The following is a 26,552-nucleotide window of genomic DNA, read 5'->3' as shown; positions in this document are numbered from 1 at the left end:
GCTCTCTGATAGGAAGAATCAACATTAAAGATGGAACTTCTCCCTAGGTTAATTTATAAATTTAATGCAATCCAAATAAAAATACGAACATACTTCTTTCTCCCTGAGGAGTATTATCTTTCCAGGACCGCCTGCTCAGATCAGGCATGTACTTTTAAGTCTCTTCCCAAAAGTGAGAGCTCTGAACTGGAGTGCATTTTTAAAATATTTTCATATGTAGGGTGATTTTTTTTCTTTCTTGTGGTGACTTTAGGTCAATTTTAGGTCTGCTGTTGGCTCGCCTGTTCTCCCTTTCCTACAGTGCACCCCTCTCTCCCCAACCTCAGATACTCTTGTACTCCCTGAAGGCAGGGGTGCTGGAGACAGCCCACTGGATTTGGTGGTAATTTGCCTACTTGATGTAATTGTAAGTTTGGTTCTTCTCTGTCTTCTAGTTATACTTATGTAGTGAATTGTGTGTAGTTTTATTTGTTACTCTCACTATTCCCTACTATTTTCGGAGGAGAGGTTGGGAATATCGATTTTACGTGGCCTGCATTGACTTGGCTAGTACCTCATTTAATCTTTACAGGAATACTGTGAGATTAGACTGTCAACTCAATTTCCAGATAAGAAAGCTGAAACTGAAAATTCACACTCTCATCCAGTGTCAAAGAGCTAAAGAGATAAGGAGCTAAAAAGTACAGAGTCTAGAGTATTATCTAGGATGCACAAGTTTATTTCTATGGTTTGTCATCTAGGTCTAAGAGAAGACTGATCCTTCAAGACATGCAGGTCAGAAGTTTTGTGTGCATCCCCTATCCTAGGGCTTCTGGCTTTCATAACCCAGTTTATATAACTAGCATCCCTTAAAAAACAAATTCTTAATTTTATAAGATTCTGTTCTTTCTGTTTACAGAAAGTCCAATGGCACGCTTATTATTGGGGGTATCAACAAGGTAGGACCCATTACTGCCAAAAGCAACTGCAGCATTCTTTCCCTTCAAAATCTGGGTCTACTGCCTCGAGAGGCTTTCTTATCAATCAGATTTGTCCTGTCACTTCTTGTTTCCATCTTCACAGTCCTCTCCAAAATAAGCTAACATACAGTCACATACAACCCAGCTTATACATATACATTAACACTCAGGGGTGTGCACGTACGCAGGCACACACACACACACACACACACACACACACAACCACTGGTGTGGCATGGTACTCCCCAGGTTGCTGGACTGTGGAGAAGTCTGGTAAGTCTTTGGAGAAGGGCTGGGCTGTGGAGGGGTTTAGTACCCCATCCATCTAGGAGTAGGTGGATGAGCAACCATTTACCAAGGGTGCTAAACTACTTTAATATTTCCACAACGAGTACATACCCTCTGAATATCAGCCAAGCAAACGCATATAAGCACACGTACACTCACATACATACACACACACTGACACGTTTTCCTTTGTAGGTTATGGAAAAACACATCAAGATCAGACTTCAAAATAACATGTCCAATAACTTAGCTTAATATAAAAACCTCATTAAGCATTTCCTATGGCTCCCCTTCCTTTGTCCCAGGTTTTCCAAAGGTTAAGGTGAACAAGGTTAAGGTTTCCTTTTAAGGAGAAATAGTTTTCTTTTTTATACAGTTATTTAATTAACAAGACTTTTTAGATTCAAAATATATATGACATGAATAAAGCATGCAATTATAGCAAGAAGCATAAAGGTGGTGTGCAACTGACAGGAGTTTAGAAAATAAGCACAGATTTTTCTTATTCATATGGCAATTGGAAACTCTCACTATTCTGGAAAAATGCCAATTGATTTTCTGCTTCCAAGCTTTGCTTTCACAATTCTTTCTACTTAGAATTTTCTGTCCATCTCCCAGTATATCACGCCAATGCTTTGAGTCTGATTTCAAATGCCACCTTATCCAGAAAGCTCCTCTAACCCCAATCACTGTGGTCAGAAAAGATATTTGTGATTGATACCAACAGCACTTTTAACTACTCTTCCCTTATGAGTTTTTCCCTGCTTATACCATTTCTGAATGCATCTTGTTCATCTCCTTCACTATAAAATGCTTAGTGACTATTTTACACATCTTCCCAAATCCTAGAACTCATATACATGCCCTCACCATGTTCTGTTGAATAAACACATGCTGTATAATAGCATATTCTTTGTGATATGCCTGTGATCAAACTGGAATAAACTTACACAGTCACAGGTCTCTCCCCACCTCCTTCTTTTCTCCCACTCTGAGGTCAACTCTCCAATCCCAATAACAACACAGGAGATAAAAACTCACAAAACACAAGTGGTAACAGCAGTAATTCTTCCTCTAACAACTCATCCTAAGGAAAGCACAAACATTCAGTTATACACATATTCATCTCAGCATTGTTTATAATAAGCCCAAAATGGAAACATCCCAAATATCCAACAATAGGTGAGTCTTAAATAAATCATGGTACATTTCTCCTATGATATACAATGAAGCTATCAAAAAATGATGTAGAAAACCATATAAATGATACATAAAGTGCTCATAACACAGTGGCAGGACGTTATTCAGTATATATACTATAATCCATATCTGCAGAACTAGGGCTATAAGACTGTACCCACGCTGCAATGGGAGGAATAAATGGGGGTCCCCAACCAAATGGGGCACCAGAGACAGCATCGCACAGGAGACAACACCTAAGCTGAGATGAGGGATTGAGTGATGGTGGGAGGGCAGTGACAGGGGAGTGGCAGAGAACACACTCCAGGAAGACGCAGTGGTGTGAATAAAATCCCAGAGGCAAGAAGAAGCCTAAGTTTGGGGAACCCCATGTAGTTTACTAAACATGCACAGACACCTAGTAAAAAAACAGCAGAAGTAGGACAAGCACAAGGTTCCCTACTTCTGTGCTAGGCTGGATGAAAGCAGAGGCAAGTCCTCATCCCAACCTAAGCCGCAGACTTAGTTCCCAGCTGAGCCTTGAGGCTGCAACAAAGGAACAGTGAAAAAACAAGTGATAATGAGAGAATTCATGTAAATATTTGAAAATTAATCATATCTGGACTATAAAAAACCACAATGATATTTTGTAATAACAAACTAATGTGGAGAGGATGAAGTTGAGGAGGAAATCATAAATCCTGCCGCTAATGGACAATGGCTTTTATTGAATAAATACTTGCCAGGCCAGTAGTGAAGGGCACTAGGGTGGCAAAATACGTGCTTTTAAACCTGCTTCCCATTCTCGAGAAGACTGATTTCATCTGTCAAGGTTATCACCAGCATCTCTGCAGGCTGAGCAAACCCTCATTAAGAGAGTAGCCCCTCCTGGTCCCCAAGACCTTTTGTAAGGTCAATAGCACACTGCAGTGGGCAGCTTGGCTTGCATGATCCCCTCTCAGGAGCGGAGCGGCTGTGAAATGTAGCAGCTCTCAACCCTGGCTTAGCCCCTCGATAAGCGGTCTGCCCCGAGGAGACATATAGCAATTCGCTGCCAGCTAACAGCGGGCAGCCGTCTCCCAGAGGACCAGTGACAGCAGATGGGGCATGTGCCCATTGACTCTCCATGGGAGGGAAAAGGTGCAATCCCCTAAAAGCCCTGAAAAAAAGCCGACCATTTTCAGAAATGTGATTTCCTGACACTGCGAACGGCAACTCTTTTCCTCTATGAATTCTAGTGGTAGATATGCACACGTGCTTTAACCGGCCCTGGAGAGCCTTGTCCAGTATTTAGTGCTGAAGTTGTCACTCTGACTCATGAAAGCCCAGGAAAGGATAACCAGAAAAGCCATGCAGTACAAAAATCAAATCGGGGCCACAAACACCCAAGGAGACTTTTGCCAAGTGTCATCAAAGTCAATGGGTTCAGAAAAAGAGCAAGCTCCCTTGCTGCAGGAGGGTCTGGCAGAATCTTTGTCACCATGGCAACCCCACACTCCTCACCCTCCTTGGAGACAGCTGGGAGCAGATGTTCTGATGTTGATGCCTCATCATATGCTGCCCCAACTCAGGCAACTTGCTCCAGTTCTTTAAGCAATTTAAACACAGAAGAATTGGAAACTGGTAATACAACAATTGATATGAACTGTAATATATTAAATGCCTGATATGTCCCAGATTCTGAATAACATATGACATGGACACTGTCTCACGTAACCCTCACCTCGAGCCTGCAGATTTCATGAAACCACTCCATGCTATTGATGATGGGAAATACTGAAGACACAAAAAAGGGCAAATTCCCTAGTCGGTCAAAGCCAGAACAAGGCTTCAACCATCCAGACCTTCACAGTCTTAATTGTGGGCTACTCCCCTCTTATGAATCAAAAAATTTTCCTGGCAACCTGGATTGACCCTCCACACATAGGTGACCTCATGCAAGTTGCTGGAAATGTTTAAGAGCTGAATGAGATGATGTCTAAAACACCTTCTATAGTTGAAACTCCCTGATTCATTTGAGCCTTACCATATGCGACGCAAGGCAGGCAATTTAGAATCATTAAGACAGTCTCTATTTTCGAGGAGTATGTATTATAGGAAAGAAGCTCAAATTAAAATGTACAGTTGAGCAATTAAGTGTAAAGCTGTGTAGTAATAACTACACAGAAATAGGAGAAGTAGGGGAAGAAATAAGGAAATAGTCAATTAAGGTAACATAGTCAGAGCAGGCTCCACCCGCAATGCAGAGAAAGGTACCATGACCAGTAGAGAAAGGGAGTCGATTGACCACAAGACCCAAGTGAAGAATCAGGAGGCTCCTGTGGATGGAGCAGACTTGAACCTGCAGGCGCCATGAGAAAGGGCAGGGCCTATAGTGGACACCATGATGGGTATGGACAGCACAGGACCACAGCTGGAGACTATGTTACATGGCCCATTTATGTACAGTCATCTTGTTGGTTTTAATTTTCTGATTATTTCCCTTAAAGGTTCTTAGCAACAAACATGAAAATTCTTAGGTGGGGAGAAACCAGATTCCATGTCAAGAATTTTGAGAACCTCCCTTCTGGTGAAGACAGCTGGCCCCCAGATTTCACAAAGCTAGCAGGTGACTCTGCATAATACAGTAGCAATAGGGGAAGCAGCGAGAACTGAACATGTTGTGGAGGAAGGTCAAAGAGGAAGATGAGATGGGAACAGGCTGCCAAAGGAGAGAATGAGTTGAAGAGAAACGGTGACTAATGTGGTGGGGCTGAGCTTGGGAATATTACTATGTGTCCAAACCAGAACACTTAGGAGACTGAAAATGGGTGAGATTTGTGATTATGGAAGGATAATGGAATAAACTGGGTTTACTGAGCAAATCAGGGTGGACGGTCACTCTATGCAAAACCCTCCTTCTGTCCTTCCTACTCCCAATTGCTTGGGTGTGACTAGTATCTTTCAGGGAAAACAGTTCAGTTCTGCCTTCAGATTATCACACTGCAAAAAACAGCAGAACAGAAAACAGGCTGCTCCAAAGGACTGCAGAGCACTGGGTAACTTGGTCAGCCCTGGAAGTTAGATGCCAGCAGTCCCCAAAATGCCATCCCTGGGAACACTGTTCTACAAAGTGTCAGTATGCACATAACAAATAAAGTGTTCAATGCTCCAACAATTCTAGGAAACTCCCAAAGAAACACAATTAAGTAGGTTTCTTCAAAGGTGTTCTTCTTGGAACCCTTTCTATGGCAATGTGCCTTATGAGTTTCCATAAGAGAGATAACGTGTGCAGCATTTTCCACTTTTATTTAATCAGAAAATTTATTTTTCCAGCTTGCTCATTGGAAAACCCTGCAACTAATGTCCCATGGTGCATAATTTGGAAAATACTCTGTGAAAGGGATAAGTTAGATTTCCAGATATAATATCTACCCATGATGTCCCAACTCATAAAATCAGGAACATCAAAGTAGCTCTGCTTTGAGAAATGGAATATCCATTTGTTGATAAATGGAGTGGGAGAAAGAGGACTTGGCAGGCTGCTAGGTGACTGGATTCCAATCTCAACTCTACCACCTCTTTGAAAAATCAAGCTTTTTTGGATCTCAATATAATGGCAGGATTGAGTTCAATGTCTTAGAGTCTTTCGGTTCATAAATCTTATGATCTCTATGTGCCAATCTAGCATTCCTTTAACTCGTCAAACAAATCCTGAGTGCCTAACATGTGTCAGGTACTGTACTAAGTTTTAAAGCTACAGGATGAGCAATGAGACCTACTTTGCAGTGTCTGGAGCTGGTATCTTTATCCCGTGGTGATTCCCACGGAAAGCAAACAAATTGCTTTTTTAAATTGGGCATAAAACCCTTAGATCTTAAATAAATACACTGTTAGGAAAGGGTGTGGATGGAGGGTACCATTGAAAGAAAATTAAATATAGTTAAAATCAATTACCCAAATTGAAAAACATTGAACCATATAGAGAAACATACATCAAAGGAAATGCCGGTTGAACATTCTACTCTAATCAGCACAAGATATTATTTCATGCAAAATAAATAATAATATACTTCTCAGGTCAGACTACTCTCTCAGGATTCTCATGCTTGGTCTGGGGTGGTAGCAGTGTGGGTTGTTACTCTGGCATTTATTTCAGGCCTCCCAAAACACATCTCCAAATCTTGGACTTCTAGCCTCTCAAAAACTGAGGGATGAGGAATATGCCTGCTAAGCTGTGCACTGGCCTGTCACATTTATTCAAGATTATTAACACCCTTTCATTTTTAAAAAATTTATTTTATTGATGTATAGTTGATTTTACTGTACAGGAAAGTGATTCATATATATATACTCTTTTTCATATTATTTTCCATGATGGTTTATTACAGGGTAATGAATCTAGTTCCCTGTGCTATACAGTAGGACCTTGTTGTTTATCCGTCCTATGTATAATGGTTTGCATAATACCCTTTCAGAGCAGAACTGCAGACAAAATCAAGTAATCTAGATTCCAAAACACTCCCTGCCCTCTAAACCATAAAACGGTAGTGCTGCTCTCCTTGAGCTTTGTGTAAAGCTGGCACACACGGTCTGTTTGGTGGGTCACTGTGTACAGTGCACAGATCTCCTGAGCAACAGACACTTCCTCCCTTCCTGACATGCATCCACACTCTGGTTGGTTCACACACCCACCGTCCATCCTAACCCTTGAGAAGACAACCCGCCATTCCCCGACGCCTGCCTCTCTCTTCACAGAGCAGTTTGGAAGAGCAGTAGCTACTCAGTATGAAAGATTAGGCAATGGACTACGTTTTCACAGACACAAAAATGCCTTCAAATGTCATCCGTTAGTGAAAGAATCAGATTACGGCATAGGATAAAGAGAGTGTCGGCTGGGCTTCCCTATCTCTTAAGCCACTTGGTTTTTCTGAGCAGAGTTTTTATAAAGCACCAGGGATAAAACTTCACGGCTAGCCCTGTGGCTAGAAAGTCCCCACAGATTTTCTTCCTTAACAAGCGTTGGTTTCGTTTCGTTTTTAATATGTTGATTGTATTATGGGGAGTTTATTCTTTTCCGAGTTGGCATTTGCCATTCCTGGGGTTCCTTTGGGGGGATATTCTAACATTTGATCAAGCAGGTCCTTTTTGTTCTCCAGAATGTAATTCTACACTATTTGTTGTAGTACGTTAGTCATTGGGGAAATGATGAAATAAAACAGAAAGCTAAAAGGTGGTCATCTGTGACTATAAATAAGTATATATAATTAAAGAGAGAGTACAGAACTCTTCCCAATAATTTCACTTGGGGTGAGTGAAATGAAGCCTCATATCCCCAAAAACCTATCGTCACCTCCAACCACATTTCAAATTAGTTTTGGCCCATCTATGCCTTATGGATAGATTTCTAGAACAGTGGACACTATTATTTTTCCTTACCTCTGGCTCCCTAATTCTTTTTCCTCCTCTTCCCAAAAATATGGCCTAGGGAATCAGGATTTTAGATGTAGCTAGGTATAGATTTATAGATATAGATATAGATATAGGTGATATAGACATAGATGGATATAGAGATGTGGATTTGTAAACATTTCCCCTAGATTACATAAGGGATATAAATATTAGTCAATGTCTCATGTATATTTCATTATTTAGTAATAGCTGTCTCAACTCTGTTTTCCTGTATAGAATCCCAGGATTCAGTAGCGAGACCTTGGAAACATACCAGTTCAGGAGTAAGAAGGCAGCACAAGCGTTATGCCTAGTGACCTCAGACAAGTTACTTAACCCCTCTTGTCTTCAATCTCCTCTGTTGTAAAATGAGGGTAAGCCACTAATTCCTGACTACCACACAGGGCTGTCCTGAAGGGTGAAATGAAATAATGTAAGTGAAAGAAAGGGTTTTGTAAAGTGCAAAGTACTCTATAAATGGAAGGTGCCGTTATCTTTAATCAAAACTGCGGGAAAACATATGCATTTTTCATCCTTATTGAATACCATAAACAAATTTGAACTCTAAAAATGAAATCAGCCCAAAGTAAACTGTTAGAAATGACAATGAGTCATTTTTCAACAACAAAGATATTGATTTTCCATAGATGCTCTTTCCTGTTGCATGTAAAGATTCAGATCCATCAATGCCTAGGTCCCCTGTTTTGACCTGGGTATAATTATGGCTGATCACATCGTCACTTGGCTCAGTTTACTATCAGAGCTTGAGGCCACTAAGTTTCCTCCCTATTACCACAGGAATATGACAGGATTTATAGTAAATTGTGCTGTTACCAAGGCATTTTCTTTAATTAATTTAAAAAACAAAAATAATTCTTTTCAAGAATACGATCTAAGCCTGAAGCTTCAGCTAAGCATATACCTTCCAGTTTAAAAGTTCTATATCTTTTACGATCGTCATTTTTAATTTCAAACATCTAAACTGAAGATTACCAGACACCCTACTTTTGCAGACAAGATCCACTTCTAGAAAAATCAAAATAGCTGCCAGATCCTCCATTAAACCTTTTTATTATTTTATTTAGTCCCCAAAACCAGCTATATTGTACCAGTTAATTATTGGTTTTTAATAATAGAACTATGGTCATGTGAGATGTTAACAATGGGGGAAGTGGGTGACAGATATAAGGGAACTCTTTGTACTGTTTTTGCAACTCCTCAATTTTTCTGTAAGTCTAAAATTTGTTCAAAATAACAAGCAAAAAATAAAATAAAAAATCTCACAAAATAGCATCCTATTCCCATGAGTCTGGATACTAGGCCTCAGAGAGCAATCATTTGCCTAAAGTCAATTATCATTTCCATTACCTTATGCTACCAATTCATTCTATAAAGTATTTAAGGCAGTTTGCTTACACAAAATACAAGATAATAATTGTAATTAAAAAGACAGCTAACATTTTTGTAGCAGTAACCACATGCCAGAAACTGTCTTGGAACTTGACATAGATCAAATCAATACCTACATCAACCCTACGATGTACGTCCCATTCTAATTTCTACTGCACACGAGAAAATGGAGATGCCAAGGAGATTGGTAACTTGCTCAAGGTCACATATCTAGCCAGTGGGGAAATGAGGATGATACCCAGGATACAGGACGACATTCAAATGGCAGGGAAGAAAGGCAGAAACTAAGAGAGCAAACATGAAGTGAATCAGGAGGGAGGCAATATGGGTGTTGGGTCAACAGTACAGTTTTCTGAGTACACTCAACTAAAGCCGACCGTATGATCAGGACATGGCAAGCATGCTGTATCTAGGACGAGCCAGCGCTTTTTCTAGGGATCCTCATACAGGATGCTGATACATATAATTTAAAGGACCTAACTCTCATAGCTTTTGAGGAAATGACAATGAGTTTTGTGGGAAAGAGTCTTATAACCTGACACACTATGGGCAACTGATGTCAGCGATTCTGTAAAAACAATTTGTAAGTTGTCAATGTTATATGCTCCAGGCACATAGCTCTCCTCTTCCCTGACTTAATTCAGGGAAAGATTTCAGAATATCTGGACTAATATTGTTTCTCTCGGCTGCATTTGTGAGAAGTATTGGATAGAAATGATTCTGAGATTGTGCTCCTGAAGTTCAGGGTTCTACTTCTCTCACTAAACACACGCCCATTTGCCTTACTATTCTTCTAAACAGGAAGAACACTTCCCCTCACATCATTCTCTCACCCTCCTGGAACATCCTATAACATGAGGAACCTTATTTACATATCAGGAAACAGGCCCTTCTAGATAAGTGAAATTCCTATTTACCTGAAATCTAAAATTTTAACTTGCAGCATGATCTTATTTTAGCAGGTGCTTTGAATTGCAATTCATTCAAAACATGCTACAACATTCCTTGTCTTAATTTTTATTAAGTATTTAAAATCGATGAATTAATTAAAATTCATTATTTAATTAAGCATAACCTTTTCTTGGTGACTTTGGAAGGCCTCTGGGCATCTCCTTGTCCGTAGTTTTCCATCAGGAGAAATTCTCCTGGGGGTGACTGGAAATATGTGAGGCCTGATATAGGCTGACACAATGGTTAGAGAACACAACTGGCATTTTATGGGGAGAAATGGAGATGCTAATTATCCTCAAGTACAGGAAAACTAAGACTAATGCAGAACTCTCCTGTCCAAGATAGTAATGAAAGATCCACAGAGCAACCCTCTCTTGCAGAATAGTGTGGAGATTCCCACCACAGTAACCCTGAGAGGAGGTCTCCAGCCTCTGTGTAAATGTCTTCAGTGACAGTGAACTTGTTATTCTAATCACCATTGCTAGATACCTGTGGGACATGTATTCAGCTGTTTAGCCAAAATTTGTCATCTTTTCATTTCTACCTATTTCTTTTTGGAACAATATGTCATAGAGAAATTATATCCTCTTCTCAATGAATCACGATTAAAGTATATTTTAATAAATGTTGATGAACCTGAAAAACCACTTTTGCGTGTAGAAATTGTTTACTTTTTACCAAACTCCCTAAAACTTCATCACACCATGTTATTAGTGGTTCTGTTACTGCCTCTCTGTGTAATTCCTCTACTATGAAGCAGTGAAAAGCTGGTTGTCCCTGAAGAGAGCTGTCTTCTACTTTCTCTTTTATGGTTTCGCATATCTCCTTTTTCAGAGAATCTGCTTCTCTCTGTACTCTCAGTCTAGTCTGATGAATAAATTCTATGCAGCTTAGCTGTCTGAATACAATCAGGATTAGAACTAAAGTTACCAGGGAAAACCAGATAACTAAGTCCTATATATCGAACTCCAAGACAATTTGTGCCAGATGAAAACAGGAAATGTGTGTCGGCTTTATGTTTTCATTGTATCCAGTGATCTCTCTCTTGCTGTTAGCTCACACCAGGGGAGAGAGCCAATATGCTTAGTGTGCATATAGAAATGGGTTTCATGTTGTGGACCTACACCAGTCAGCGGGCAGTGGTTGCCTTTACTGCTGCCTTGAGAATGAATTTCAGCCCAAGCCTCACTTAACAAAAAATAACATCTTAACCAATGAAAATTATTGGGTGGGTCTGAGACATGGCAACATCAGAGTTGTTGGTACATGTGATATGTATTTGCTGACACTAATACAGTAGAACAACTACTGGTTAGGAGTCCTAGGTCTGGAATTCAAAATTCTGGTGTTAGAACTGACGGGTTGAGTGACACTGGGCTATCAACATCTCTGGGCTAAAACATCCTTACCAATAAAATTGAAATAATAATTATAATTCCCAGTTGGGTTGCTGTGCAAATCAACTGAAGTAACTAAGTTCTATAAATATTTATTGAGTACATTCTAATATGCCAGACACTCTGGCATCATGCCAAGAATAACACAAGGAACGAGTCAAGGTCTCTGCCCTTGAGAAGTTAAGAATCAAATGGGAAAAACAGATAAGTGAGCAGATAATTCCAATACAATGTAGTAAAGACATTGATAACTGAATCACAAAGTGTTAACGAGAACACAGAAGACAGTCACCCCATCAAGTAGGATGATTTCTGCAACAGCTGATACAAACTCTGATAGAAACTGGCTTTATAATAAGGAAATCTATTGACTAACATTACAGCCAGGGCTCAGACTGTTGATTCAGCAGCTCAACAATGTCCTCCAGGACTCAGAGTGTCTTTACATCTCTACCCTACTGTACGCAGCAGTGCCTTCATCCTGAAGCCAGATCATACAATGGATCGTGGCAGCAAGTGAAATACCTTGGCTTAGTCATGTCCCTCTTCTCACATATCATTGGTCCAAACAGATTTAAATTGACACATTTCTGAACCAATCATCTATAAAGGAAATGGAATTATCATAATTGACTGTGACAAGAATCTGAGGTAGATGGTAGCTATAATATTCACTTGAGGTTCTAGACCAGCTTAAAGAGGTAGAGTGGGGGTGGAGAGATGGTTTCCTGTAAGACATCAATTGAAGTTATTAAAGGATGAGTAAGAATTAGCCAAAGGAAGAAGAAGTGGATGAGCATCTCAGACAGGGGAATAACATGATCATGACTGTGGAGGCAAATTACCATGGAGGTTACAGATAGAGGCAGCACTTACGGTGAGCTATGGATTTCCTAGATGCTTCTTGTTGACTGAAATCTACCAATGGAGTAAGAGAAGTATAATGGTCTTAAGATATTCCTAAATTAACTTTCAAACTATTTTTTTCTTTAGTTTATGTTTCTTTGATACAAAATGTATGATTTCTCTAAATATTTTTTTATTTCTACTTCTTAGATATCTCTCCACGGAAAATTATGTAATTCTTTGGGCATAGCATACAACTCACTAAGTGCATACAACTCACTAAGTATGGAGTGAACAACACAGCACAAAGGGTTATACACTATGAATTCTTAATTTTGAATCATTAATCAGTTAAAGTATATGTATAAATTATTTTAATTTAGAAATACAAAACGTTCTTAAGTAAAATGTTCTTCTAATTGGTTTTGTGTGGGGTGGATTAGCCTATCCAGGAGAGTTTTGCTTCATTATATTTTCCTGAAAACACTCAAATGGGTACAGCACAGGTTATCCTCTCATTGCATTTACTAATTGAGTCATATTGGCTATCTTATCAGTGGAAATTACTCCATCATACTAGAAGTGTGTTTTAATCCATGTTCTTTACTTTTCCTATGTCTACATAGAGGAGAAAGTAGAGGGATGGTATGTCAGGAGTAACCAGTCAAAGGTCATCTGAAACAGCCATATACCACTTTAAAATGCATTTCAGAATGAGAAAGCAAAATTATATCCCTGTGACTAATGTTATAACTAATCCCTGTTAGTAATACTAGTGGAACACACAATGGAATTGGGAAACTCAGAGCATGTCCAGAAAGTTGAAAGTAATGGGAAGGGTGACAATCTCACATGAATTCCCACTGAAAGGTCGGGATGACCATTTAATCACATGAACTACATTTTGAAGTATCAGTACAATTTAGGATTTATTTTGCTGTTTGAATCATAAGGAATGGGAACAGAAAGTAGACTGACTAGTGAGAATTTCAGAAGAGACAGAAAAAGGAGACAGTCTTTCTATGAGAGACTTAGGCACACTCAGGAAGCAATTTACTCTAAGCTATTTCTAAGTATTATAAATCTGGAGAAATCAGACTATATTTAGTCTGATTGTGGAATACTGCTGGGTAGTGATGTGAATACAGTCATTTCTTTAGGCATCTCAGCAAAAGAGAAAAGAGACAAAAGCTATCTTGCCATGTCTAGGTAGGTAACAGAGTGGAAAGAGGATACAATTTAAAATATAATACCTGTTTATCGACATACAACATACAGTAAACATATTTAAAACTACATTGCAGTTCCTCTCTCGTTAGCATTTAAATTGATTCACCAACTTACATCTACTCCCCACCCTCCCGTCAAACATGGATGGGAAAAGTCTGATTAGAATGAGTCTATTTTTCTCTTTTGGATCCCTTCATTGCCAAACATTATTAAAGTTTCACCTTTAATTTCACTGCAAGACATCTAAATGAAAGGGAATGACGAACTTGGCTACAGGAACTCTCAAATTTACTCTCCTTTACAGTCTGATTCCTGTAGTGTGAATAGCAGCCTGATCTTATTGGCACTTTCAACTGCAATGTCAGGTTCATTTCAAAATTTAATACAACGTATTTGTCATCACCACACTTCCTTCGGTAAGGACACTGACACCAAACTGCTATCAGTTGGTGGTCGGAGAAAGATAGCTTGCTGAAAATGAAAATTCTCTCCTCTAAGCCTAAATAACTCATCTCACATATTATTTGTCTTCTGTTTCTGCAAGAGTACACTATTGCTTTCCACTATTTGATCTTCTAGTAATCCATCTAGGTAACAATAAAGAAATAAAAGAATATTTACTCACTGCTTCCTTCTGGAAAGACAGTAATCTATTTCATGGATTTCAAGAATAATTTCCCCGGCAGGAAAGAAGAAACGACAGATGAGAATCAATACCACTGCTGATTATGATGAAGTGTAAGATATGCCTTTCACTGTTCTAGCCTACCTCCGTTATGTACTAACGTGATGAGGCTGCCCATAGGCCCCCTTCTGCCTGGAACAGTGTTTCGCAAACTATGGTCCCTGGACCAGCATCGTCAGCATCCCTTGGGAACTTGTTAGAAACATCAGTTCTTGAGCCCCATCTCAGATGTACTGGGTCAGAAACTCTGGAGTGTGGGGTGGGTGGCAGACTTTTGTGCTTTTATAACCTCTCTGAGTGATTCTGATACATACCATCATTTTAGAACCACTGATCTAGAAGAGAGGAGATAAAGCCACATGTCCCCCCAACACAAATAAGTCTGTCAACATCCGAAAAAGTCTGATTGTCTCGTTGTTATTCAGAAACGTTCCAATACCCTCTGGAATCACTACAAAATGAAAATATGAATAACCTAGTCCTCCCCTGAGAGTCATAAAATGACTCGACTGTTGGAAAACAAGACTCAGGAGGATAGTATAAGTTACTAGCATTGCCTAACTGGGAAAGAAATAGGATTCAACAGTGTTTTTTTGTTTTGTTTTGTTTTGTGTTTTTTTATGTTTTCAAAGGGAGGAAAGAAGCAGCATATTGAAGCCCTTCTGATATTACCCAGCAATTGATAAATAGTCAGAGTTGCTCAAAATATTGAATGAAATCTCATGAGAGACTGTATCATTTCTTCCTTGTAAGGTGATTTTTAAATGTCATCATCACTATGGTACGATTTGAATTGAACCCTGTATCTCCTACAATAGTGGATCCACTAAGTATCTTCCCAAGCATCCTTGTCTTAGTTTGAGATGTACCATAACCAAACTCTGTGATAAAGATTTATGAGCATGTATTTATTGTATTTATTGGGGAATAATGCCAGGGAACCAGTGCAAGAGTAGGGGAGTGAGACAGGAAAGGGAAGGAGGCTGATAAAGTGTGTATAATTTAAAAAATCAGACCATCAGTAAGTGGCGTTTCATCTCACTGGGAACTCTATGACACAGCATAGCATATATACCTCAAGGTTATTCCATCTGAGGGGCAAGGGAGTTGGTATTTATACATCAACTCTCAATCATTGCTTGAAGGTTGCTCCCTGGCATTGTCAACTCCCTGGCTCCAGTGACTGGAGGAATTCCTTAGGCAAAGAGATGCAGGTGGTGTCAGTTGAATTTCTGGCTGGCATGCACAGAAATGGTAAATTGCCAATAGGATCTGGGCAGGACACAGTAGTACTTGCTAAGTCTGAGTACTCTAAAAAGCCATTTCTCTGAATTTACATTGCTAATATAAAATGCATGTCCATGTTCATTCTCCTCTCTTTTGAATTCCTCTGAACACCTGGCAGCATAGGGCAAAGATTCCCAAACCTTACACAAAGGTTAAGTGTTTTGTTGTGTTTTTTTAACTAAAAATAGAAACAAAAAATTAAGAGATTAAGAAGAAAATGACAGTTACTTTTTTAAAAATAAAATCCCAATTACTATTATCACTTCCAAAATGCACATCTTAATAAACTGTATACTTATTTGAACGAAGCTGCCATTGTTCAAAACTTTTAGAAGACCCATATTTGAAATTTAATTTAGAGGCACTGTATTCTCTATCATGGCTCTCATTATGTGGCGTCTCTTAAATAGGTTGATTTACTGCAGGAATACACTTGAATGGCAAATACATCAAATACCTGATGAATAACCTATCCCTTGTTCTTCCTACAATACAAGAAAATAAATACTGTGTTGAAACAGTAGTTAGAAAGTCTTGTTAAAAAAAGAAAAATATATACAGAGAAGTAAAGCAGTACTCATTGACCAACATGAGATACAACATGATCAAAAGGTTTAAAAAATAATGAGTTGAAAACACAACAGGGGTTCTATTTATTGTTCTGGTGAATCACAAAATATTCCAATCAACAATTTCCCATATGAATGGAGTCTGACCTTATTCTCACAGGTCAGCTCAAGAACATTTCTTGAGATTTAAAGATAAAAATAAACAAAACAAAACTTCCAATTCCAATCACAGACTTAAAAACATGTTTAAACATTTTAATCCAACTCAGGCAAATGATTATTCTAGCATGCTTTCCACCAATTAAATTCATCCCAGAAAAGGCACTTATGGTGTTAAGGATTGCAAACAAATGCCATTTTAGCTAAGATTAAAGGTCACATTTTTGGATTGTTCAAGGTTAACGATACAAAGCAAGAACTCAAAAAAAAAAAAAATGCCTCTAAAAGGAAAAGCCAAGTCCCCCTTAATGATGGAAAATCATTCCTCATGCTTTCTGTGCAAATACATATACAACTTAAGGAAAATATTTCCTTAATATTTAGTTTTTTAATATTAATATTAAATGCACTGTGAAATATTTTCACAGTGGAACTGTGAAAATAATAACCTTGCATGCAAGGGAGTGGTGAAGAGGTACCAGAGAACTCTTAACTCCTTGTACCTGTCAGCGTGTGAACCTTGTTCTTCCTGATGTATTACACTCTTCTCCAGCATGGGTATTAGCTTTCTACAAGTGCAGAATGTACACTGCATTATCTCTGAATAAAGATGCTTGATGAAATATACAGACACTTTTTAAAGACAGCTTATTTGGTAACTTATGGAGCAAAATATGTGGTGAGTGCTCAGGGTCCAACCACACCAGTGGGCAGTCCGGTGTTTATCCAATGACTCTGCAGTGTCTACCCACTTTGCATCCTGGAGACATGAACAATGATAAACAGTGGTCACCTGCCAGCCACTGGGAATGCTGTCCACTGCCCTGGCATTATGGGGATCTTCCCAACCTGCTCTGGGAAGATGTCACCTGATGCTAAACCTTCATCAATTGCCAGTGAAACCTAGCAACAATGAACCATTTACATGTCAGAGAAACAAAGTTGAAAACAGTGAATTAACTTGAAAATCTAAGGGAAAAATATGTCAGCATGCAGTTTGGATCACACTCCATTTACTTTCAAATGCCCCCCTTTTTATTGAAGTATAATTGATTTAATATGTTGTGTTAGTTTCCAGTGTACAGCAAAGTGATTCAGTTACACATATATGTATGTATATAACTGAATGTGCTATACAGTAGGACCTTGTTGTTTATCTATTTTATATATAGTAATGTTATCTGTTAATCCCAAACTCCTAATTTATCCTTCCCTCCCTCCCTCCCTCCCCTTTCCCCTTTAGTAACCATAAATTTGTTTTCTCTGTCTGTGAGTCTATTTCTGTTTCATTAGTAAGTTCTTTTGTATCATTTTTTTTTAGATTTCACATATAAGTGATATCATATGATATTTGTCTTTCTCTGTTTGACTTACTTCACTTAGTATGATAATCTCTAGGATTAGAAGAATCAATATTGTTAAAATGACCATACCACCCAAGGCAATCTAAAGATTCAATGCAATCTCTATCAAATTACCAATGGCAGTTTTTGCAGAACTAGAACAAAAAATTTTTAAACTTCTGTAGAGTTGGAGAGGGTGTGGAGAAAAGGGAACACTCTTGCACTGTTGGTGGGAATGTAAATTGATACAGTCACTACGGAGAACAGTAGGGAGGTTCCTTAAAAAATTAAAAATAGAACTACCATATGACCCAGCAATCCCACTACTGGGCATACACCCTGAGAAAACCATAATTCAAAAAGAGTCATGTACCACAATGTTCATGGCAGCTCTATTTACAATAGCCAGGACATGGAAGCAACCTAAGTGTCCATCAACAGATGAATGGATAAAGAAGATGTGGCACATATATACAATGGAATATTACTCAGCCATAAAAAGAAACGAAATTGAGTTATTTGTAGTGAGGTGGATGGACCTAGAGTCTGTCATACAGAGTGAAGTCAGAAAGAGGAAAACAAATACCGTATGCTAACACATATATATGGAATCAAAAAAAAAATGGTTATGAAGAACGTAGGGGCAGGACAGGAATAAAGACGCAGATGTACAGAATGAACTTGAGGACACGGGGAGGGGGAAGGGTAAGCTGGGACAAAGTGAGAGAGTGGCATGGACTAATATACACTACCAAATGTAAAATAGATAGCTAGTGGGAAGCAGTCGCATAGTACAGGGAGATCAGCTCGGTGATTTGTGACCACCTAGAGGGGTGGGATAGGGAGGGTGGGAGGGAGAGGCTAGAGGGAGGAGATATGGTGATATATGTATATGTATAGCTGATTGACTTTGTTATAAAGCAGAAACTAACACAGCATTGTAAAGCAATTATACTCCAATAAAGATGTTTTAAAAAAATTAAAAAATAAAGATTTTTTCCTCAAAAAAAAAAAAAATTCTATAGAAACTCAAATGCCCCCTTTGAAATGTAGGAAACCTACTTGTCAATGAGACAAGAAAAACCTATATGTACTCTATGCTTAGTAGACTTCTTTTGACCCATACTAATGATTAGATGTGCAGAGGAGAGGAATCAAAGCTAATTCACCAATCAAAGTACTGGAAATCAGATTCCAAATCAGAATACTCATTCATGTAATCTATAATACAATTTTCTTAATGAAAATAAACATTACTAACAGATTATTCGCTACAATCACAGGCTGGGTGAGAAATAGCAACTTTAGTGAGACTGATTGAAGAGTATCACTAATAAATCAAATAGAGAATGGGTCAAAGTACTATATATCTACAGAGATAGCTGTAGAAATTCATAGATGACTACTTGAATTTTAAGTAGTCCGAAGTAGGTCACATTCTTAAACTAACCCACAAGATTTACGTATATCAAAACTGCTATTTCCAGTTACTTCCTAGCTTCAATGTGGCATAGATTGTCTAATTTTTAAGTTCCCAAGCTAGTGGTATTAAGGAGCTTCTGAGGAAGAGAAACATATCTTTCCAGTGGCAGGAGTTATGCTCAACAAGACACTGTCAGGAGTCCTACAGAATCTTCGGACTTCCCCGGTGGTCCAGTGGTAAAAGAATCCACCTTGCAATTCAGGGGATGCAGGCTTGATCCCCGGTCAGGGAACCAAGATCTCACATGCCGTGGGGCAACTAAGCCCTCATGCCACAACTACTGAGCTCGCGCACCTCAACTAGAGAGCCCACATGCTGCAAACTACAGAGCCCACATGCTCTGGAGCCCACGTGCCACAACTACAGAGCCCATGTGCCTTGGAGCCCACATGTTACAACTAGAGAGAGAAAACCTGCACACCACAACTAGAGAGAAGCCTATGAGCCACAGCGAAAGATCCTGCATGCTGCAACTAAGACCTGATGCAGCCAAAAAAATAAAGAAAATAAATAATTTTTTTTTTTTAAAAAGAGTCATACAGAATCTCCATAGTATGAGTGTGTTTCGTGTTTGGTAATTGCAATCATTGTTGCTTTTGTTGTGGTCATCCATTTACAATGCTTGGTGTCAGTCTATTTATCTCTTGCAAAAATAAAATACAGTGTGTGTGTGTGGGAAAAAAAAAAAAGAGTCATACAGAATCTTGATCACGGCTACGCAAGAATCTCTTGGCTCCGCTATCTGAATGGGTTGTAGACATTTTGCAAGGATACTGAATGTTCCTTTTGGCATAAGGGATACCTGGAGTGAGTCAATATGGACAAGCCTTTAAATAAAGGACATAGCAAGTAACCTTGGAAATTATAGCAAGCCTCAAGTCCAATTAGATCTAATATGTTTGTTTGATTTTTTAATCAAAAAACATTCATTTCTTTTGGTCTCATCCATTTACGGATGAATAAAGTCTGAAATAAAAGGCCTATGAAACAATTAATAAACTCAGAGTGATGAAAAGGAAAGTATCAAAAGTTACAAGGAAAAATCACAGGAGATTCATTAAATAGATCTCAGTCTTTTTTTCTCACCAAGCATTTAAATGTGTCAACAGTTCTGTCAATTCCTATAAGTAAGGAAATGCTATGATCATATGTAGAGGGTCAAACGGGAGCATTTCTCTGGCAAACTTTGATCATCAATAATCCACAACCTCATAGAAGCTGAACTTCAAAAAGTGCAACCAGATCACATTTTCAATTTTTCACTGGACAAAAGACTGCTTCAGTCATCAGGAGGCCAGTATGTTCTTGTAACCACAGCTGTGGCTGTTATCCCACAAACCCACAAAGACTTCATGAAACTGATCTGAACCAGTAGTAATTCCTACTTATGCCATAAAAATTGAGAGGGTAGGTCAATGCTGAAAATTAGTTATTTCACACGAATAGCAATAAAACTGCAGAATTTCTATAAAATGGTAGAGTTGACAGCTCTGTAAAAAAGTGTTCTACGTTCAATCACAATGTGTGCGTATGTGTGTGGGGGGTTATTTCCCCACCCTACACTAAGTGAATTCTCCAATACCAGCTGGTTATCCTACTATTCAACTCAATTCTGACACTATCTATCTGGAGATAGCATCCTATTCCACAGGTAAAGGGCTCAGTCCCATAAGGCCGCCCTCCGCTTAAGACACCGATCTCAAGCCCCGGTTACCTGTGCTTCTGACCAAATGGCTACAAATTGGGGGTTCCAAAGACCTCCTCCAACTCAGGATGCCAGTCACAAGTCCAAGTTGTCACCTGTAGTTCTGACCAACTGGCTATAAATCAGAAGTTCCCATGACCCCCTTCTTGAGTTTCATTAATTTGCTAGAGAGGCTCACAGAACTCAGGAAATCCACTTTGCTTACTAGATAACCAGTTTATTATAGTAGGATAAAACTCGGGAACAATCCGATGGAAGACATGCACAGGGCAAGGTATGGGAAAGGGCAAGGAGCCTCCTGTGCTGCTCTTCCCAAATCTCCATGCATTCACCAACCTGGAAGCTCTCTGAACAATGTCCTTCGGGTTTTTTATGGAGGCTTCATTACGTAGGCATGATTGATTAACTCACTAGCCATTAGTGGTTGATTCGGCCTCCCGTCCCTCCCCCTCCCCCGATATCAGGGGGTAGGATTGAAAGTTCCAGCCCTCTATTCACAGTTGGTTCCTGTGCAACCAGCCCCACCTTTAGGTACTTTCCAAAAGTCATCTCATTCATATAAACCCAGTTGTGGTAGAAAGGGGCTTGATGTGAATAACAAGACAGCAATTTCACCTTCATGGAAGTGATTTCAGGAGCGGAGGGCCGGAGAGCAAAACATTATAACAAAACCTGCTCCCACTCTTCTTACTCCTCAGAAATTCCAGTGGTTTTAGAAGCTGTGTGCCAGAACACGGACCAAATCTATATTTCTAACTGTAAATCAGAATCTCACACTCTGCAATACCGTAGACGGGACAGTACACATTGCGAAAGAAGTTCCTGGCCCTGTGGCCATAGTATGACAGCCTTGTAAAGTCTCCAGTTCCTGCTATGAGATGACAAAGCCTTACAGTCATTTGTCATTGGGTCTCACCCAAACAAATGATTTTGTTTCCACAGCTGGAGGTTGGGAAGACGAACTAGTATGGTTATTCTAATCCTCATTATTATTTTCATTTCATTTGTTTCATTTTTTAAAAGAATGCTCTTTGCACAAATCCCCCAGGACAGAGAACAGTAATAAATGTGCATTACAGCTAAATAAGCTCATAGCTTATTTTGAATGGTTATGTGCCAGACACTTCACTAATCACTTTTATGTAAGTAATTTAATTCTCACAAGTTGAGAGTGAGAGGTAGGTTTTATTATCCCCACTTTATAGCTGAAGGAAAGGATGCCTCCACAGTTAAATAATTTTCCTGAGATTATCTAGCAGAAGAGTAGCAGACTGGAAATTCCAACCTGTCTGACACTAGAGCCCAGGTTTTAAACATCTATACTACTTTTCTTGAATTCAAAAAGTGATCTTATGGGCTGCTGGTAATAAATTTCACACATGTCACCACAATTCAAAAATTATTCAGTAATATTAGAAGGCACTGTGTTAACTATTTTAGTCAAAAAGGACTGTAGCTAATACAATCTGGTGTGGCCCTACTTAATTAAACAACTACCTGGCTTCATGAGGTAATCAATTACATCACCTGATAAAATGTATATTTGTCTAAGTAAGGTAGTGATTTAAAAAAATGAAGGAACAATGGATGGAGGGAGGGATAAAAAGAAGAGGGAAGAAGGAAAGAAAGAAGGAAGTGATGGGGGCTGGGGAATGAGAGAGATGGGGTGGGAAGAGAGAGAGAGAGAAGGGGAGAGAGAAGGGGAGAGAGGAAGGAAGGGAACAGGAAATGCATTGCTGAATGTCAACCCTGTGTGGATGCTAATATCCATTCTGAATCCACTTTGAAATTTCCTTCTGTTCTATAAATTTCTTTACTCCATAAGTCAAAACATTTCACTCCACACACCAAGAGCATTATAAATCATGACTTCTCATGGCAGAACTGATTAATAGACACACTCGATACTCTTCCAAAAGACCGAATTTTTTTTAACTCTATTTAAATGTCACTTTTCTCATCTCCATGTGACTTACATATTTTCTAAATCACCCTTCATTTCACACAACCATCACACCAGAAGCTTGGTGATGAAGGAAAGACACCACTGTTAATAGTTTTGTAAATCTTGACAACTTATATTTTAAAATGGTTCTTTAGAAGTGTAAGCATTATGTCTAGAACTGATTCTAATCTAATGTTATATAATTGAAAAGATACAGCTTAGTACTTTTTGTTTTCTTTTTAACTCGGAGGGAGCTGCAGCCCTGGAATCTTTACAAGGCAGTATTTGTTAATAATATATGAAAGCATGTTACATATCAACATCAATAAAGGCAAATCAAACTTGTTTTGTACTGATAAGTTGAAGACTCTCCAGCCAATTTCTGTATTCTGTTTGTCTTAATGAATTAAAAACTCCAGAGAATGCTCTGGGTTCACTGTATTACATTTAGGTATAATCAGGCAGTGTTCTTTTGTCATGGAGTACTTGGTCCTGTATTAAGTCAAAGCAGCTTACTTTGCAGCAATAGGTCACTTGACTTAAACATGAATATTCAAGAATAGGAGAGACTGTGTTTCTCTCCCTGGGGAAGATGGCCTGAGAGTGGTGACGTGTTATTTGGCAGATATTACTTAACAATCCTCGTGTTTCTTTGAGTCATACCTTGCTCATTCTGGCAGACAGCCTTCAGGATGCGATGTCCGGGGCCACACTTGCCATGATCAGGGATACAGATCCCTTCAGATGTCAGCCACTGATAACACACTGGATCTTCACAAGGAACAGATTCAACCAAGTGAGGGCAGTGCCCTGCAGGCCCTGTGGACTCCATGAGGACGTGGCGCTGTCTCATTCTAAATCCTAAATGAGAAAGAATAAAAGGTTCATGGGATTCCATCCTGATCCAGCAAAGGAAAAGAAGCAGCAGCTAGGAAACTGATGAAACTTTTATTTGTGTACCTACAGCTAACTCTAAAGCATGTATTATTTTTATGTGTTTTATTTTATGGGAAATGGGGAGATGAGAAGAGGAAAGGAAAGACAAAAGGGAAAAGAACTGGAACAGAAAATCTGTCTTCTAAGAGTTTACAACTTAGGAGTTAGAGTGGCCAGGCATAATCAAATGGAGTAATAAATAGCATATGCCCAATGGTATCAGTAAACCAGAACAAATAAATGAAGACTCACAGAACTAGCCTAAACATAGATAAATCCCCATTTTCTTTTTGTTGTTGTTTTTGACATTCTTGTTACTCTGTATTAAGCTGAACTACATCTATGCTTTGACATATCCCAGGTCACTGTTTCAGGCCCTGAGATCTCCCTGTATCACTCTCCTGAGATTTCCAGGTCAGCCTGCCCTGTGAAGACAGGACATCTTTGGGCTGCACTCCCCACCCTGGCTAGACATGGGTCCCTGGACAATTACTCAGTTTTTAAAAATGTACTGTGGGACTAGGCCCAACGTTATACCATAATAAGGACGTGAATGGGTCTTACATGCTACTAGCCTACAGAGTCACAAACTCAATGTCACAGGAGTCAAGCAGGTACAAATTGAGGGATATGGGTCGACCACAAGACTGTAGGGAGTGGTGCAGTCTGTGGTAAAACAGAAGATGTGTGCTTGCTTTAAAGTGTTTGACTATTATTCAGTTTCCATTAACTGTTACCACAAGGAAATGTGAACCCTATGTTGTCAAATCTTCCAATTTTGACTAAGAAGCCAGAAATCCAAGTTATGTTTGTTTTTTATATGACATCTCTCTATTTTTAAATGATGGGAATTAATTTACATTTTAAAAAGCCACGTAAGCTTTAAAAAGTGACTGAGAACGAGATGCAACCCTTTGTTTGTGAGTTCTCCATCTCTGGCCCTCAGGACATATCACTTCTAAAAACTAGGCCTACCTTCCATGGGTCTCATATTTTACCGTCCATCCTTTAATTCTCCAAATTCAGTCAACGGATTTAATTCCTTTAATTCCTTTTTTTTTTTTTTTTAACGAAACCAATCTTATTACATAATAGCATCTTAAGAAATGACCATTTATTCCTTGGGACAGGTAAAACTAAATAAATAAATAAGAGACTTTAAGAAGATAGCATGAGAACACTGAATTCACAGCAGAAGACTATGGTACGCCACCACTCTTCCCACAAGAGGAGGGGAGAGAGATAAGTTTGGGAGCATGAGAGGTAACAAAGCCAGGTGTACCCCTCTCAGTTTGCCAGGGCCATGCTTATTTCCCCACAAATAGTAGTGAGACAAAAAGAATACAAGGCTCAAGGTGTAGTTGGTAAAAGACTGGCTCCTCTTAAGTAGCCAAGAAGGTTGCAACAAATGGACACGTGGTTTTAGGCCACAAGATGGAGCCGAGCTCCCTTAGAATGTTGCAGGGCTGGGCAAGTATTTTAGATACAAAGTTGTAAGGGCTTTATCGGGTTTTTTGTTTTTTTGGTTCAGGGTTAACCCATGAGCTCCTTTTAAAAGACAGACTCTTACTTTATGGATTGACCACCTGTGGGAAGGCATCATTTGGCCAGTCAGAGAACATATCCTCATGGCATTGAAAATATTAAGGTCAGAGGCAATTAAAACAATAGATGGCTTCTGCTGCGCTTCATACCTCCAAGTCTATGTCATTAATTAGTCAAAATAAAACCTGCAGGAAAGTTCAGCTCCCTTCCCCGGCCACCTTGAGAAGAGTGGCAGGAAACATACAGAGCTCTAAACTACACTTGATGGCCATCAAACTACAATGACCTCTGAGCCCTCATTGCCACACAACTTGGATGACCTCTATGCTTACATGTAATGTCCATATACTGCTTATTTATTGTCTTATGCTTGTGCTTGTTTAGTTTATATCTTTGAGCAAGACACGGCATGGGTCTCCATGATTTACAATGTTTGACAACCGGCTCAGAAACTTAGCAGTCTTTACGGAGGGATACTGGGTATCCTATTACCTAGAGCTTAACACCAGTGAGGGGCAGGTGCAGTTTTCTTCTATAAATCAAGTTGCATCTATCTCGCCATAAATCTGTAGATTACGTCTCCTCAGTCAATAAATTCTTTCAGTCACTCATTTGTGCTGCCCTTGTCCTGACTCTAACTAGGATCACATCAAAGCACAAGCTCAGCATAAACAAAAACCTTGGATTCTCTTGTTAGCGCTTAACTTTAATCACACATTGGTGTTCATGGCTGCAATAGACATCAGGCTTCCTCTGGGTACTTCTGTTCTGAGAGATACGCAACTGCCAAGTCCACAGTGGCTGGGCCCAGCCAACCATTTACCTTCATTCACTGAATTCCATACTAATCAGATAGTACCATTCAGTAAACATTAACTGCCATATGTAGATCACTATAATATACTGTGGGAAGCCACAGGAGGAACAGAAAACATAAATCTATTCTTCCCAGAGCATACAGTCCAACAAGTCAAAAAGCACATATATTAACTAAGCATCTACCCTATACCACGACTGTGATAGCCACTTTACTTCTATTACTCCAAATTAATAAATCCCCTAAACAATTTCATAAGTTACTATTCTTATTTTACATACGTGAAAACTAAGACTAGATGATAACTTATTACTTCTCCTAAGGCACATAACTGACTAAATGGATATGTATGAGGGATAAATTAGGAGGTTGGTATTAACATATACAC

General features: G+C 39.1%; 1 protein-coding gene across 1 annotated transcript in view; it reads right to left on the bottom strand.

Moving 5' to 3' along the window:
* The window catches only part of THSD7B (thrombospondin type 1 domain containing 7B), a 787,061-nt gene that overhangs the window by 462,612 nt on the left and 297,897 nt on the right, over window positions 1-26,552 (bottom strand). Inside the window, exon 6 of the mRNA XM_061199619.1 lies at window positions 23,530-23,727. Within this exon, the coding sequence (XP_061055602.1) occupies window positions 23,530-23,727 (198 nt within the window). The remainder of the gene's footprint in view (window positions 1-23,529; window positions 23,728-26,552) is intronic.

The sequence above is a fragment of the Eubalaena glacialis genome, chromosome 1 (assembly GCF_028564815.1).
Source record: "Eubalaena glacialis isolate mEubGla1 chromosome 1, mEubGla1.1.hap2.+ XY, whole genome shotgun sequence".
NCBI classification, from domain to species: domain Eukaryota; kingdom Metazoa; phylum Chordata; class Mammalia; order Artiodactyla; family Balaenidae; genus Eubalaena; species Eubalaena glacialis.
Note: the sequence above shows the minus strand (reverse complement) of the source record. Positions and strands in the feature narration are given on the sequence as shown.